The 15,378-nt window shown below is 56.0% G+C and overlaps 1 protein-coding gene across 2 annotated transcripts; it reads left to right on the forward strand.

Annotated features, from left to right (window-relative positions):
• The first annotated feature begins 2,089 nt into the window (after positions 1-2,089).
• On the forward strand, positions 2,090-15,203 carry si:ch211-51c14.1 (protein kinase C and casein kinase substrate in neurons protein 1). Of its 2 annotated transcripts, none has more exons than XM_042345139.1 (10): positions 2,090-2,227; positions 8,745-8,852; positions 9,279-9,435; positions 9,733-9,968; positions 10,965-11,120; positions 11,904-12,079; positions 12,597-12,717; positions 13,058-13,143; positions 14,309-14,421; positions 15,054-15,203. In XM_042345139.1, the coding sequence occupies exons 2-10, from the start codon at positions 8,793-8,795 to the stop codon at positions 15,164-15,166; spliced, it is 1,218 nt and encodes a 405-aa protein (XP_042201073.1). In that variant the 5' UTR covers positions 2,090-2,227; positions 8,745-8,792; the 3' UTR covers positions 15,167-15,203. The 2 variants fall into 2 exon arrangements, with proteins under 2 accessions (XP_042201073.1, XP_042201074.1); XM_042345140.1 differs by having other exon boundaries at positions 10,965-11,111.
• The last annotated feature ends 175 nt before the right edge of the window (positions 15,204-15,378 follow it).

The raw sequence follows: 15,378 nt of genomic DNA on the forward strand, positions 1-15,378 counted from the left end.
TGACCCGTTAAGGCGCTATATCAAACCCCAGGCATTATTATTACCGTTTTTATTATGGTCGAAACCAGCTCTCGTCTACCTGCTGGACTAGTGCGCGTGTGTGCGCGGGCGCGCGTGCGTGCATGTGTGCGTGCGTGCAAGAGAATGTGTATATGAGTGTGTGTGAGTGTGTGTGTGGAGAGCGGGACTAGCGACCCCCCCCACCGCACCCCCTCCTCCCCTTGTGTAATGCCTTGCGCTTGAGTCGAGGTCCCGGACGGCTCTGTCGACCGCGGGAAGGAGGATGTGTTGTGGCACAGACCGCGGCCAAACCGGTTCCTCAAACGCATTCAAACGCGGGCCGGCGTTTCACGCAACCTCAGGCTCTCTCTCGTCCGTTCAGGGAATGGATCCACCACCCCCCCACCCCCTTTCCCCTCTACCCCCTCCCCTCGCTCGTCAGGGTGAGACGTGTGCCCAGCAGTAAGGCGGACGGATCAGTTTTTCGTTCAGAAAAAACAATAACAATAATAAATCGGTCACTCGATCCACGGCTGTTTGTGTGTGCAATCGATTCACTTGACGGTGTATCCTGTGAAGCGCTTTCGGGCGTCTCGAAGTCTTCGACGCCTCCCGGGAACTTACAGTCACGTCAGTCTTAAGTTGACGCGGTTCGAAAACAGAAGGGAGTTACTCTCCTCTCTCCCTCTCTTTCCCTCTCCCTCTCTCTCTCTCTCTCCCGGTGTCCCGGCCAACAATCTCCCGAATGAAATCGCCGCTCGCTGAACATCAAGGCTGTTTGTGGGAAGTTTGCTGCGCGCAATTCTGCTGCCGTGTGGGCTTAAATAATGCACAAAGGTCACTCCGATCCGCGATTAAATCCGGGGAAAGCGCTCCGAGCCGCGAACAAGGCACGAGGCCAAAGCCGAGAAACGTGATGACATTAATACTGTTGTTGAGTCGACTAAGATCCCTGCACTCAGCCGCCCTTTCCTGTTATGATCAATATTATTATTTCTCCGAACCAGACTGCGGGTTCCACCCACGGATGTCACCTCCGCGCCGAAATTCCCGCGTCTGGAACGGAACGCACACTCTCTCTCTCTCTCTCTCTCTCTCCCCGGAGCGACTCACTCCGCTCACCTAATTCCGTGGGGGAGCATTAGGTGTCGTCCCGTTCGGGCAATGTTTAATCCGGGAATTCGAACTACTACGGCGCGCTTCGCGCCACGCGCCGAGGTTCCAAGCTACGCCCCTCACAGACACGCGCGCGCGCGCACCCTCACGGAGACACACACGCGCACACACCCTCACGGAGACCCTCACCGAGTTCGATTCCCGGCAGAGGGCGAAATCTTGGGCAAGTTTCCTTACTCCACACAGAGCCCTAATAATATTCCCTCCAAAAAAAAACAATAAAAAATTGGTCATTTTCAATCTACGACACTTTGTGGGACATTGCTGTGCGCAATCGGCCGCCGCGTTCGCCCACAAATATACGGTCACTTCGTTTTACAGTGTGTTCTGTGAAGCGCTTTAGGACGTCCTCCCGACCGACGTGAAAAGCGCTATATCAAATGCGAGGATTATTATTATTATTATTATTATTGCTGCGCGCGATCGGCCGCCGCGTTCGCCCACAAACACACGGTCAATCCACTCGACAGTGTGTTCTGTGAAGCGCTTTGGGACGTCCTCCCGACGTGAAAAGCGCTATATCTCAACGCCAGGATTATTATTATGATTATTATTATTATTATTATTACCCACACGGAGCCGCAGAGAGCGACGGTGACGTTTATTTTCCAGTCCTGCCTCTGCTGACTGCACATGCTCACTGCAGCAGTGTGGACAAGCGTTCAGATCTCACCGCGGAGCTGTCAGCGAGAAGCATCGGGAGAGAGAGAGAGAGAGAGAGAGAGAGAGAACACAGCTGATCACAGACTGACGGACGACATTTCGGACAGAGTAGAGACCTCGTGAGAACGTGGGGTGGGAGAGAGAGAGAGAGGAGAGGAGAGGAGAGGAGAGGAGAGAGGAGTGAGTGAGTGAGATTCGTTCTCTCTCTCCGGCGAGAAAAAAAGAAACCCCCCCCCCCCCCCAGCCCCCAAAACTTTTTTTTTTGGGGGGTCTCACTTCAACGCTCTCCAAAAAAAAACAGCCGGAGCTTTTTAACAGAAAGAAAGCGGCACTGAATTGATCAGAAGGAGGCGGAGGAGGAGGAGGAGGAGGAGGAGGAGAAGATTCGGTGAGTTTTAATCACATTTTTTTTCGTGGGGGTTAACTATCCCTTTACTCGTGGAGTTGCCCCGTGAATCTGAACAGCTGTAGGGAGAGGAAAGAGAGAGAGAGAGAGAGAGAGAGTCAATTCTTATTTTAAATCCTCTTACTCTCTCTCTCACTCTCTCACTACTCGCTCGTTCTTCCTACAATATATAGTTTGGGACACGACAGGTCAAACGACCGGCGGAATGGTTGGCGGAAGGCAAATTGGATGGGAACTTGGTTCTTCTGTCCTAAAGTCTCACGGTCTCTGTTCATACTCTCTGTGTGTGTGTGTGTGTGTGTCTCTCTCTCTCTCCGTCTTTTTCTGTGTGTGCGTCTCTCTCTCTCTCTGTGTGTGTCTCACTCTCTCTCTCTCCCTCTGTGTGTGTGTCTCTCTCTCTCTCTCTCTCTCTCTGTGTGTGTGTGTCTCTCTCTCTCCCTCTCTGTGTGTGTGTGTCTCTCTCCCTCCCTCTCTCTCTCTCTCTCTGTCTGTGTGTGTCTCTGTTATCTCCGCCGAGTTGCGATCATCAGGCGAGTCAGCTTTCAGAGATAAAAATATACCTTAAAGAGCTTGCAAACCAAAACCCGCACCCCCCCTCCCTCTACCCCCTACCCCCCCTTTGCCTGTCGAATGGCTCTGTGCGATTAGCTTACAAGGACTTTGTCAAGAACTTCCAGACCTGGAGTCGAGCCAACCCCGAGATTGGGAGGGAGGGAGCGAGTGAATGTACACGAGTGCTTGGATTATTATTATTATTATTATCATTATTATACAAGATATTTGTTCAGTGAGAAACGCCAACGCCGCGCGCGATCTACGACCGCCACGGTACGGTAATCCTTCGAGGCAGCGGCGGACGGACCGCGACGTCTCCGAGCGCTTCGCGGGATACACCGCGCAGAGTGCGGTGACCGTGTACTTTGCGGGCGAAAGGCGGCAGGAAGCCCATTGCAATGCCCCGCAAACAGCCACGGAGTGAGTGACCCGTTTTTTGGGGGGGATTGTTGGCCGGGACACCAGGAGAGAGAGAGAGGGAGAGAGAGAGAGAGAGCTTGCACTGAGCCAGGCTGACACACGCACACGCACACACACACGTATGTTTAAGAGAGAGAGAGATAGACAGAGACTCGGGTAATGTGGAGGCGGCGTTAAGGGCGAATGGGGAAATACAATATTATATTGTATTATATAAATACACATTAACCCACGACGAATTGCGTTGATAACGGCGCCGCTCACGGGGGGAGCGTTGGGTGACCGGGAGAAGGGGGAGGTGGCCATAGGAGAGGTCGAAGAGGCAGCTCAGGGTTTGGGCTAATACAAACAGGAATAGGCTAGTCAGCCGCTCATGGCTGTTCCGCCATCTTATGGCTGATGTGTCCCTCAATTCCAGTTGCCCGCCTTTGCCCCATATCCCTTAATACCCCGACCTAACGAACACCCATCCACCTCCACCTTGAACACCCAAATGGGGTCCCGGAGGACCGTGGTTAGAACGTTCGCCGGAATGGCCTCGCGCAGAGACAGACCCGGGTTCGATTCCCGGTCAGGGCAACGTTTCGTCACTCCACTCGCATCTGTTTCGTAAGCGAAACCCCCTCGACCCCCATCAACCCCCGTCAACCCCCTCGGAAAGCGTAGGATCGCTTTCCGAGGGGGTTGATAACCCCTCCAAATAAAACGAACGACAATAATAATTGGGTCACTTCAATCAACGACTTGGCTGTGTGGGGGGGACGGGGGGGGGGGACGCTGCTGTGCGCCGTCGGCTGCCGCGGTTCACCCACGAAATACACGGTCGCTACACTTCACAGCATATTTCGTGAAGCGCTTTGGGACGCCTCGACCACTCTATCAAACGCGAGGGTTATTAATTGGGATTATTGTTATGCTGAAAGGCGGTCGGGAGGACGGCAAAAGCACCCGAAACGGGCGGGAAAAACCGGGATTAAAAACGAGCGGCCGCCCTCCGGCAAACGCTTGAGAACAGGCCGGGTGGGCTGAATGCTCCCCTTCCTTGCCCGGTTTCAATCTAATCCGCGGGAGAGGCAATGGGAGACGGCTGATCGGTGGGCGAGGCTGAGGGTCGGTCGGGTGGGGGTCGGGGGGGGGGGATTGGGGTGGGGGAGACTGCAACGGGGCGACCGGCAGCATCTATTTTGGACGCGGAGAGCGCTTTTTTGGAAGCTGCAATTTACTCGGAGAGGTCTGTGAAATCTATAATTTGGTTTGACAGTGAGCGTGGAGTCTGCCCATCTGGGAATGCAATGGTTAGTAGCTGTGAAGGGCGGGCGGGCGGGGCGGGGGGGGGCGGGGGTGGCGCGAGGGGGAGGGGAGGGCGGTGGGGAAAGACTCCACTGAGAGCTTTCTGGCTGAGACGGAAGCTTTCATTGGCAATAGCAGTCGGTTTGGGAGTTAAGTTAACCCACTGAAGGCTGCGTACGTCGCAGGGAAAAAAAAGGGCATTAATCTCACGACAGGAGCTCAGCGGTTGCACAACTGACTGCCACGTTCAAACCTACAAAAGCACACAGTCACTCCACCCACACTTTGCAGCGCAATCCCAGCGAAGCGCTGTGGGACGCCTGGCGGGCGCGATCAGGCGCCGTGTCGAATGCATCCAAGGAATGCATTCAACCAAGGAATTCTCCTCGCCCTCGCCCTCGCCGCGGCTCCTTATCGCGCCGTCGAGGCGTCCCGCGGCGCCCGCGCGGGGTTTTCCACCGCAAAGGGCACCGTAGTGACTGCGCGGGGCTTGACGGACGCGGCCAATTTACGTACAGCCACGTCCCACGCGCACAGCCATCGTGGAGTGAGTGAGTCCCCGGGGGGGTGTCGGGGGGGGGGGGATTGTCTGCCAGGATACCGGGAGAGAGAGAGAGTCCCTTCTCTTTTCCAACAGCGTCGAGGGGAGATCTTTAACGTCATCTCACCCGAAGGACAGCGGTGCTCTCTCTCTCTCCCGGGTAACCTGATCCCCTCCCCTCTCCCCTCCCCGCTCTCTCTCAGCCTCTGGACGCCTTCCTGCGGTATTCCGACAGCTGTTTTCACTCAGAAAGAGTTTCCAAACCCTGTTAACTGGGTCCCCGTAAAGTGCAAACCAGGGTAACGAGGAACACATGGAGAGGCGGACGTGCACCAGTTGCGGTCGCAGAGCGATGCAAAATCCCGGCTCCGCAGTCACCAGACGTCTTCGAGACGCCTCAAAGCGCTCCACGGGCTGCAAGGTTGTCCTCGTTGGGGAGGACAGGTTTGCGGGGCTATGGGGGGGGGGGGGGGGGGAGAGAGAGAGAGAGAGAGAGAGAGAGAGAGAGAGCGCGGGGGAGTGGGATTGATTTGGACGGCTGTTTTCGAAGAGCTGGGCCAGACACGATGGGCCGAATGGCCTCCTCCCGCACCGTATAATTCCACGACTCTCGTGATGTACCGCAAAGACGGCACATTTTGTGGGCGAAACGTAACAGCGATTAGCAACGAGTAATTATTATTATTATCGCCTTCTTTCGTTCGCACCAGCAACACCTCGGTGATCTCACCATCTTCCGTCCTCTAATATTTTCTTTTGTCTGTCGTCCCCCCCCCACCCCCACCCCCACCCTTTCTCTGCTTGTCCTTGTCGAGTCGGGCAAAGACCTACAAGTGGAAATCCCAGAGATAGATAGATTGTCGGAATGGAATGCACACACTCGCACTCTCTCTCTCTCTCTCTATCCTCCCGGAGGGACTAATCCTGGAAAGTATTAGGTGCAGGTTGGTGCGAGCCAAGGCTTGGGTGGGTGGGAGGGTGCTGGGGCTGGGGGTGGGTGGGTCTGGGGGTGGGTGGGTGGGGGGGTGGCAGAGTGTGCGTTGGGGGTAACTGCTGAAGCCCTCCCGCTGCTTGTCCAGCAGGTCACCGTTGCGGGAGACCCGTATCCTCGCGGGTAGGACAAGCGAGAGGACCTGGGTCCCATTCCCGGGCAGGGCCAAACGCTGGGCAAGTTTCCTTAACACCACGCACGCAACACGCACACGCACACGCCCACGCGCACACGCCTCTGTTTACTTAGCAGTAGGTAGGAACCCGTTGGGGCTTTGGCTCGAGGGGTTACTCTCCAGATTGCCAGAGAGGGGCCGGGGCTCTTCAATGAGTCACGTAATACTTCGGTCTTGAGTCACGCTGCGCCCAGCCCAGCCCGGCCCAGCCCGGCCCGGGCAGAGACTACAACACACGCAGACACTATAAATTGGCAGGATAAATTTAGTCGGCTGTGATGGAGATACCAGGAATATCTTCCCGATAACAGTGTAAGGAGAGATTCCGGGCAGGCACTGCTGGATTCTGTACAGACCAGTCCGAGCCAACCTCTCACAGCTCAACACGCGATATCACGGGTGCGGGGGGGGGGGTGGGGGGGGTGGAGGGTGGGGGGAAGCAATGTAACAGCTGCTGCGTTTAGTTACAACTCTCGATCCGTTAGTATCTGAGCTCTGTGCGGTTATGTGTGATGGGTCTGCGTGTGCGCGGGTCGGGCTGGCTCAGTCGACTCCGTGTCACAGTGTGTCGCTGGGGGTGGGGGTGGGTGGGGTGGGGTGGGGTTTCCTTAACTCCACACACACACACACGCCCGCCCACGCGCGCACACACGCACACGCCTCTGTTTACTTAGCAGTAGGTAGGAACCCGGTTGTTAGTCGATTGGCGGGTGGCCTTCCCGAGATTAATCACTCGTTCCACGGCCGTTTGTGGGGGACGTCGCTGGGCGCCAACGGGGCTGCCGCGTTTCGCCCACAAAATACACAGTCGCTGGCGCTTTACCGCGTACCCTGCGAAGCGCTTTGAGACGCCTCGAAGACGTGATAAGGCGCTGTGACAAATGCGAGGATTATTATTATAATAATAATAATAAGACTCCGACGGCGCAGGAGGCGGCCATTGGGCTCATCGTGCCTGTGATGGCTCTTTGAAGGGCTATCCAACTTGTCCCCCTTGCCCCAGCTCTTACCCCATAGCCCTGAACATTTTTCCTTTGATAGACCTATCCAATTCCCCTATCCAATTGCAGGCCGAGCCTCCCCGTCCAACGATCACCCCAGGGAGAGGCAAATGGTCTGAATACTGATGAGAGACGCTGAATCTCACGCCGGTGTGCGACCAGACCTCCCTGCGTCAGGGAGGGGCAGCTCCTGACTGACACAGAGACAGGCCGTCGCTAACACAGGCACAGGAGGAGGCCATTCAGCCCCCCCACCCAGCCAGTTCCATCGACTTATTGGATCTCAGCGGACCTTCTAATCGTCCCACCGCACTTGCCCTTTCGACACACCCGCCCGAACACCTCTTCCATCACCTCTGGGTGTGTGTGTGGGTCTATTAAACTTCCCTATTGCTCTGTCTATGAGTCGCCAACCTGTGTGAACGGCCCTGTAGCTCAGCGAGAGGACCCGGGTTTGATTCCCGAGCAGCGCAAAACCTTCGGCAAGTTTCCTTACTCCACGCGCGAGCACACACGCACACACTCGCCTCCGATTACCCCGCAGTAAGTAGGAACCCAGTCGCTTTCTCGGGGGTAATAACCTCTTCAAAAAAAAAAATGACCGTTCAATCCACGACTGCTTGTGGGACGCTGCTGTGCGCGTTTCACTCCACTTTACAGTGTGTCCTGTGGAGCCCTTTGAGACGTCTCAACGCCGTGACATCAAACACAAGGATTATTATTATTATTATTATTATCTTTAACGTCCACTTGACTAGGAGTGAGGTTTCACGTCTCGCCCGAAGTTGGACAGTCTTCCTTTTCCCGAACAAGCGTCAGGGTAAAATGTGAGCTCAAAGTCCCCGATGCGGGGCTCAAACCCACAACCTTTCCGACTGGGTTGGGGGGGGGGGGTCTGATGTTCGATGGTCGCGGGGCTCGGCCTCGGGTAAGGGCAGTGAAAGGAGAGAACGAGCTATTTGTGTCCCATTTGCTGAACACACAACATACCCGGCAGCTCGTTGCGGGGCGGGGAGGGGAGGGGATGGGAGGGGAGGGGTTGTATGTTCCTGTTAGATTCCCCAAGGCTGGAAATACTCATCGGAAATTCCGCCCCGAAGTTCAATGGGGCCAAGTCGCAGAGCAGCCGAGCTTAAGGTTTGACGGTGAGAATTGTAACCGGGATCCAACACGATTTGGTGGGCAATGGCTTCTTCTCCTCCCTCCCCCTCTCTCTCTCTCCGTTATCTTGTTCACCCCCTTCCTCTCGCCCCCCCCCAACCCCCACCTCCCTCCCCCTCTCTCTGTTGCCTCAATCTCTCCTCCCTCCCTTTCCCCATCTCCTACTCTCCAACACTAACCTCCCTATTCTCTCCTGACCTAAACCAACCATCACCACATCCCCTCCAGAACGGTCTCCCCAGGGTACCGGTCCCCGATGTACATGTGGGTTGGGGGGGCAGAGGGGGGGGGGTGTTCTTGTTGAAGTTCCCAGTGACCTGTTAACACTCGGCCACTACTCACACGGTTTTCTATTCCCGAACAAGGAGAGAACAGAGAGAGAGAGACGGAGAGGGCACGAGGACACCGACATCATGTCTGTACAGTACTCCGAGGGGCCGGGAGTGGAGGCAACTAATAACAGCTTCTGGATGGTGAGTCCCTGTAGCTCAGGGGTTAGAGCCCTCGAGAGGACCCGGGTTCGATTCCCGGACGGGTCAAAGCAAAACCTTAGGCAAGTTTCCTTACTCCGCACTCACACACACTCACACTCACACACCTGTTTACCAGCAGTCAGCAGGAACCCAGTTATTAAGTTGATTAAGTCGGGGCGGGCGGTGGGGAGTGGGGGGTAATAATGCCTTCAATAAAGACATAATAAATAATAATTAGAATGACTTGCTCGCTCCGCACTGCTGTGCGCAATTGGCTGCCGCGTTTCGTCCACAAAATATACAGTAAATCCTACTTTACGGCACATTCTGCGAAGCGCTTTGAGACGATCCAAAGGCATCAAATGCAAGGATGATGATGATGATGATGATGATGGTTATCAAACGCACGTGCCTTGCTCTCCCCAGCCAGGTAACTACAAGAGCACATCGAAACGCACGGACGAGGGCTACAAAGTCTGCAACGACATCATCGCCTGCTTCAAGGAGAGAGCCAAGATCGAGCGGCAGTACGCCTCGCAGATCTCAGCCTGGTCACGCAAGTGGAAGCCATTGGTGGAAGCAAGTGAGTGGTGGCCTTCGGTCAGGTTCCCACTACCATCTCCTCACACACACCCCACCCCACACCCCCCCCCCAACTAGGCGCAGGTTGGTAAGAGCCAGGGCTTGAGGGGTGGGGTGGTGGGGGGATGGGGGGGGCGCTGGTTGGGTCTAACCAGCTAAAAACCCCACACGTAGCTTGGCCATTGGGGACGGGCGACCATCTGAGGTTCGGGTGACTTGTGGGGCTGTGTACACGAGCGCGAGCGTTCATGTGTGCGTACGTGCCCCCACCCCCCCCTCCTCCTCCTCCTCACCGCAGGTCCGATGTACGGCACGCTGCTGAAGGCCTGGCACGCCTTCCTGACGTCGGCGGACAGGCTGAGCGAGCTGCACGTGGAGATGCAGAGGTCGCTGGTGAGCGAGGACGCCGAGAGGATCCGGGGCTGGCAGAAGGAGACCTACCACAAGAAGTTCTTCGGGGGCTTCAAGGAGACACGGGAGGTGAACGAGGGCTTCCGCAAGGCGCAGAAACCCTGGACCAAGAAACTCAACAAGGTCCGTCACAGCCGCTACACCTGGCCGCGGGCACAACACACACAGTCACTGCACTTTGCAGGACGTTCTGCGAAGCGCTTCGAGACCGCCCAACGACGCGATATAAAATAGCGAGGAATATAATATATATATATACATACGTACGGTAAAAGCGTTGCGAGAAATCCTCGCGACGTGAAATCCGCTGTGGCAATCGTAAGGTACGGTACAATAATAATAATTATTATTATTGCGATGGATTTAAATCACTCATTTGTCTCTAAGTGTTTTTTTTTTCTAGTGACGGTTATCCAGATCACATAACACTGCCACACTGCGATGCGCATGGATGTAACTTTTCTTCTGCGTGTCTGAGCTTCCTCAGATAGCTTCCCTTCCGGAGGAGCTTGATATTTTGTTCACCAGCTGCGTTGCCCCGAGCCATTTCGGAATAGGTTTGATAAACCTCCTTCGATGGTTGCGTTGCTTCTACGCTGCCGCCATCAATTTGTGGAGCGATAGATTTCCAACGGAATTGGTCACTCAACCCACGACGGTTTGCGTTGGGGGGGGGGGGGGTGGGAGGGAGACGCTGCTGTACGCGATCGGCCGCCGCGTTTCCGCCCACAAAATACACAGTCCCTCCACTTGGCAGTCTATTCTGCGAAGCGCTTTGAAGCCTCTCGATGAGGCTCTGTGTCAAGGGCAGGTTTTGCCACTCGACCTGTAGTTGGATAGATTTTTCCTGATCTTTTCTGGTTCCTCGTTCCTCACCTTGCGATCGCTTGGGATTCCCACATCGATTAACGCTGGGGATCCGTTTGGTTCTTGATGGTGATATCTGGTCTGCTGCACGATCAACATCTATCGGATTATTATTCGCTTCGCGGGGGGCAGCCTGTGAAGCGCCGTGAGACGTCTCGAAAGCGCGATGAGGTCCTGGGTCGAGGGCGGGGATTGTTAGCTTCATGGTGCCGACGGTGAGAATTATTCTCTGCCTTTTCTGTCCGTGCCCAGGTGGGAAAGATGAAGAAACTGTACCACACCGCACGGAAAAAGGAGCGAGTGGCTATCATCCGGGAAACCAACAGCAAAGGGAACCAGCCCTCGTCCCCCTCCAAACAGCAGAAGCTTCAGACGGCTCGGGAGAAAACCAAACAGGAGGTAGAGAAGGTCAGGCCTTCAGGAGAGGTGACTTACAATAGCTTCACCCACAAAACACACAGTCACTCCACTTTATAGTCTACGCTGTGAGGCGTTTTGAGACGTCTCGGAGACTTGATGAGGCGCTGTATCAAATGCAAGGGTTGTTGTTATTGGAGCGGGTACCGGTTAGGATAGGTACAGGGCATTGGAGAGGTACTTAAACGGGTACAACAACAACAACTTGCATTTATTTAGATCGCCCCGTTTACCCCGGGTTGCGACCCGGAGTGTTTCAGGCTGGAGGAGTCTGACGACGAGCCAGGTACGTACCTGATGGGATAAGTAAAGGGAATTGGACAGGTAACTCAAAAGGAAAGGCTATGCGAGGGTAAGAGCGGGGTGGGAGACGGGGGGGGGAGGGGGGGGGGAGATTAGTTGGTGGCTCTCTCAAAGAGAGATGGGCCGAATGGCCTCCTTCTGTGCTGTAGGATTCCGCGACTTGTCCCACAAAACATAGTCAGTTCACTTTACGGTATATCATGAGACGTCTCGAAGACGTGATAAGACGCCGTATCAAATGCAAAGATTATTATAAATAGGTCGTGCAGGATTCCCATTCCCTCTCTCTTCCCACTCACATTCTCTCCCTCCCTCTCCCCTCTCTTACCACCCTATCCCTCTCCCACCGCCCTATCCCTCTCCCCCCTCTCTCTCACCTCCTCTCCCCTCTTCCCTCTCTCACCTCCCTATCCCTCTCCCCTCCCTCGCCCTCTCTCTCCCTCCCCCACCCCTCGCCCTCCCCGGCTGCAGGTTAAGCAACGTTACGAGAAGACCACCGAGGACCTGAACAAATACAACGCCAAGTACATGGAGGAGATGGAGACCGTGTTCGACCAGAGTCAGCAACTGGAGCAGCGTCGCATCAGCTTCCTCAAGCAGATCTTCCTGTCTTTCCACAGACACCTCGACGTCACCAACAATGAGAGGTACCCACCCCACCACCTCACAGCCTCACACCCACCTCTACCTCCCGCTCCTACCTCGCCCCACCCTCTCCCCCTTCCCCTTCCCCTCTTCCCCAACAACACAATAACACTTCCATCAGACACAGCGCCTAATCGCATCGTTGAGACGTCTCAAAGCGCTTCGCGGGATACACTGCGGCCAACAACGTTTCGCCCAACGTTTCGCCCAGGAATCGAACCCGGGTCCTCTCGCTTGCGAGGCGGGAGCTCTGACGCTCTGAGCTCCAGGGACTCCGCACCGCGGGTAGAATAGAACCATTGTCAACCTCGAGCTCCGTGTGCCAGACTGAGGTTGTCACACGAGACGCCTGAGAAACAATGTCAAGTGTAACCCGAGTCGAACCCCGGGTCCTCTCGCTTGTTTGCGCGCTAACCACTAAGCCAACAGGGCTCCGCGTCGCGTGTCACATTTGTGTTACCCAATTCCCCTCTCCCACCCCCCCACTCCGCACCCCTCTCCCCCCCCCACCCTCCGCAGTTTCCGTACTATATTCCAGGACCTGCACCAGACGATTCTAGCGGTGAACGATCAGAACGACCTGAGGTGGTGGAGGAACACACAGGGGCCTGGGATGCCTATGAACTGGCCACAGTTTGAGGTGAGTTTCGGGGTACACCCCCCTCCTCCTCCCCCCCCCCCACTCACTCCCGTCCTGCCCTTACGTATCAAACTAAACTGTAAAGGTTATTTATAACCTAACGTCAGCTTGTGGTATCCGTTGGACATCAAATGCCAGCAAACAACAACAACAGATGACATTTGCACCCCACCCCACTACCTCCGCTCGTCCCCCCCCCCCCCCCCCCCCCGCCCGAAACTCTGGGCCACTCTCCCGCTACCCCTCCGCTTTGCCCCACCCCCCCCGTCCTGCCCCATTCTCACGTCGCGCCCGAAGTCGACGCGGTTACGTTCTGTTCCCCGCTCTTCGTCGCTCGCAGGAATGGAGCCCGGACAGAGAGAAAATCACGGGGAAAAAGAAGCCGGGGAAAAAAGGCGGAGACAAAGTGGTTCTTCAAAGCTTAAGGTAAAACGTTTGGCGTTAAAACCCGCGGCAGATGACGTTGCGCACGGCGCCTTTTACGGAGGGAGGATGTCCCAAGGAGCTGGACCCGGGATTTGGACCTGAGCTGGGGGTGGGGGTGGGGGGAAATCGGGGAGGTGGTAGAGTGGGGGGTAGGGGGTAGGGGAGGAGGTTGGGGGCACAGTTCTGCCACAGAGAGGTCACGCAAGAATAATAATAATAATCTTTACATTCGAAACAGCGCCTCTCACGTCTAGGAGCACGGCTCAGAGCGCTTCGCAGGTTTTACCGTGAAGTGTAGTGACTGACCGATGGGAGTCGCGGGCAACACAGCCCCCGCACCCCACCCCCCCACGGCCCCCCGGGCCCCCACTCCCCCAGCGTTGCACTGGAGAGTTGACTGACAAGTGGAGGGCACAACACCAGCCGCCTCCGCCAGTAAACACTCATCAACACGAGCTGTAACTGATGCCTCCAGTCCTCCCCCACCCCCCAACTCGCAGCCCAATAACACAGCTGTCACTGGCTCCGACACGCTCTCCCGCAGCCCCCCCCCTCAACCTCCCGCCACTCCTCCCCTCTCCCTCTCCCCCACCGCCAGCTCAGGTTCCACCCAGCACAGGAATTGCCTGAAAAACATTCCAACACAAGCTCCGATCGCGATGGCTGGGCTCCCGGCGAGTGACTCACACCATCGCCATCCCGGCCCTTGATACGGCGCCTTTCGTCCTGCGGGGAGGACAGCCGCGGGGCGCTTCGCGGGGGTTTTGCTCCCGCGGGCGAGGGGTCCTGAAGCGATTACACGCCCGCAGGATCCTACAAAAAACAAGGATTCGGGTTGAAAAGAGCGCTCGCCTCTCGCGAGCGAGGGGACGCGGGTTCGATTCTCGGACAGGATGGGTCGGGGCGAGACCTTAGGCAAGTTTCCTTGCTCCACGCACCTGGCAGTACGTAAGGGGCTGCTTTTTTTGGGGGGGGGTGGGGGAAAACGCTGCCGTGCGCAATTGCTGCCCCGTTTCGCCCGCAAATTATACAAATACAGTCAATTCAGGACACCGCGAAGCCCTTTTGAGAAGTCCCTCGAGACGTGATAAGGTGCTGTACCAAATGCAGGGGGGTCATTGCCGGTTAATTACTGTTCTTATTATTATTATTATTATTTCCCCAGCGTGAGCAAAGGGCACCGCCCCGGCGAGAACGCCGCTGACATCCCCGGAGTGAGGGTGCGGGCTCTGTATGATTACTCCAGCCAGGAACCGGATGAGCTCAGTTTCAAAACAGGTAACGTCACAGCTTCACACGAGCTCGATTCAGGACACGGATAGCCCGACTAAACCACCCCCCCACCCCCCAAATAAGCAGGGATTTCCCCCTCGCCCCCCCCCCCTCCCCTCCGGTAATTCAGGCTCAGGTGTTAAACTCATCAACAGTAACTTATTTACACAGCGCTCTTTACACGGGGACGGTGGAGTGGAGGGGAAGGAGGAAGGGAGGGAGAGAGGTGACCGTAAGCACAGGTGGAAGAGGAAAGTTTTCAGTCGTGATCTAAGAGGGGAAGGAAGGGGGGGGAGGCGGAGGGATTTGGGGTCCAAAGAGTTCCAAAGCTTCGGGCTGTAAATGGCTGAAAGCGTGGCCGCCGATGGTGGAGCGGAGGGGACGAGGGACAAGCGGGAGGCCAGAGCCGGTCGGTAGTGGAGTGGGGGTGTAAGCGGGTCGGAGAGGTAGGGAGGTGCCAGGGCGTGAAGGGACTTGTGGACGGGCGAGAGAGGATCGTGAAATTGATCCGGTCGGCGCACGGGGAGCCCAGCGGAGCCCGGCGAGGACCGGGGCGATGGGGGTGCGGAGTGTAGGGCGGGTTAACATACGGGCGGCAGAGAGTCCAAGCTCGATTTCGTTTGTTCGAACCTTCGCAGGTCAGGAGCTGACGAAGATAGAGGACGAGGATGAACAAGGCTGGTGTAAAGGATACCTGGATGGAGGCAGGGTCGGGCTATATCCAGCAAACTACGTGGAAGTTCTCCTGTAGAAGGCAACACGTTAAAGAAAAGCCATTCGTTCGTTTATACCTTCGAGCGGACTGAATGCTTAACACACCAGGAGAGCGCGAGAGAGAGAGAGAGAGAGAGAGAGAGAGCGAGAGAGAAGTATCGCCTGCCTCTTTCTTTCAAAGACAACCTCATGTAAATTGGAATTATTTTGCTTTTTGCTGCGATGAATAATTTTCATTTCCCGTCAGAA

This window comes from Callorhinchus milii, unplaced genomic scaffold (genome assembly GCF_018977255.1).
Source record: "Callorhinchus milii isolate IMCB2004 unplaced genomic scaffold, IMCB_Cmil_1.0 Scaffold31, whole genome shotgun sequence".
Lineage (NCBI taxonomy): Eukaryota > Metazoa > Chordata > Chondrichthyes > Chimaeriformes > Callorhinchidae > Callorhinchus > Callorhinchus milii.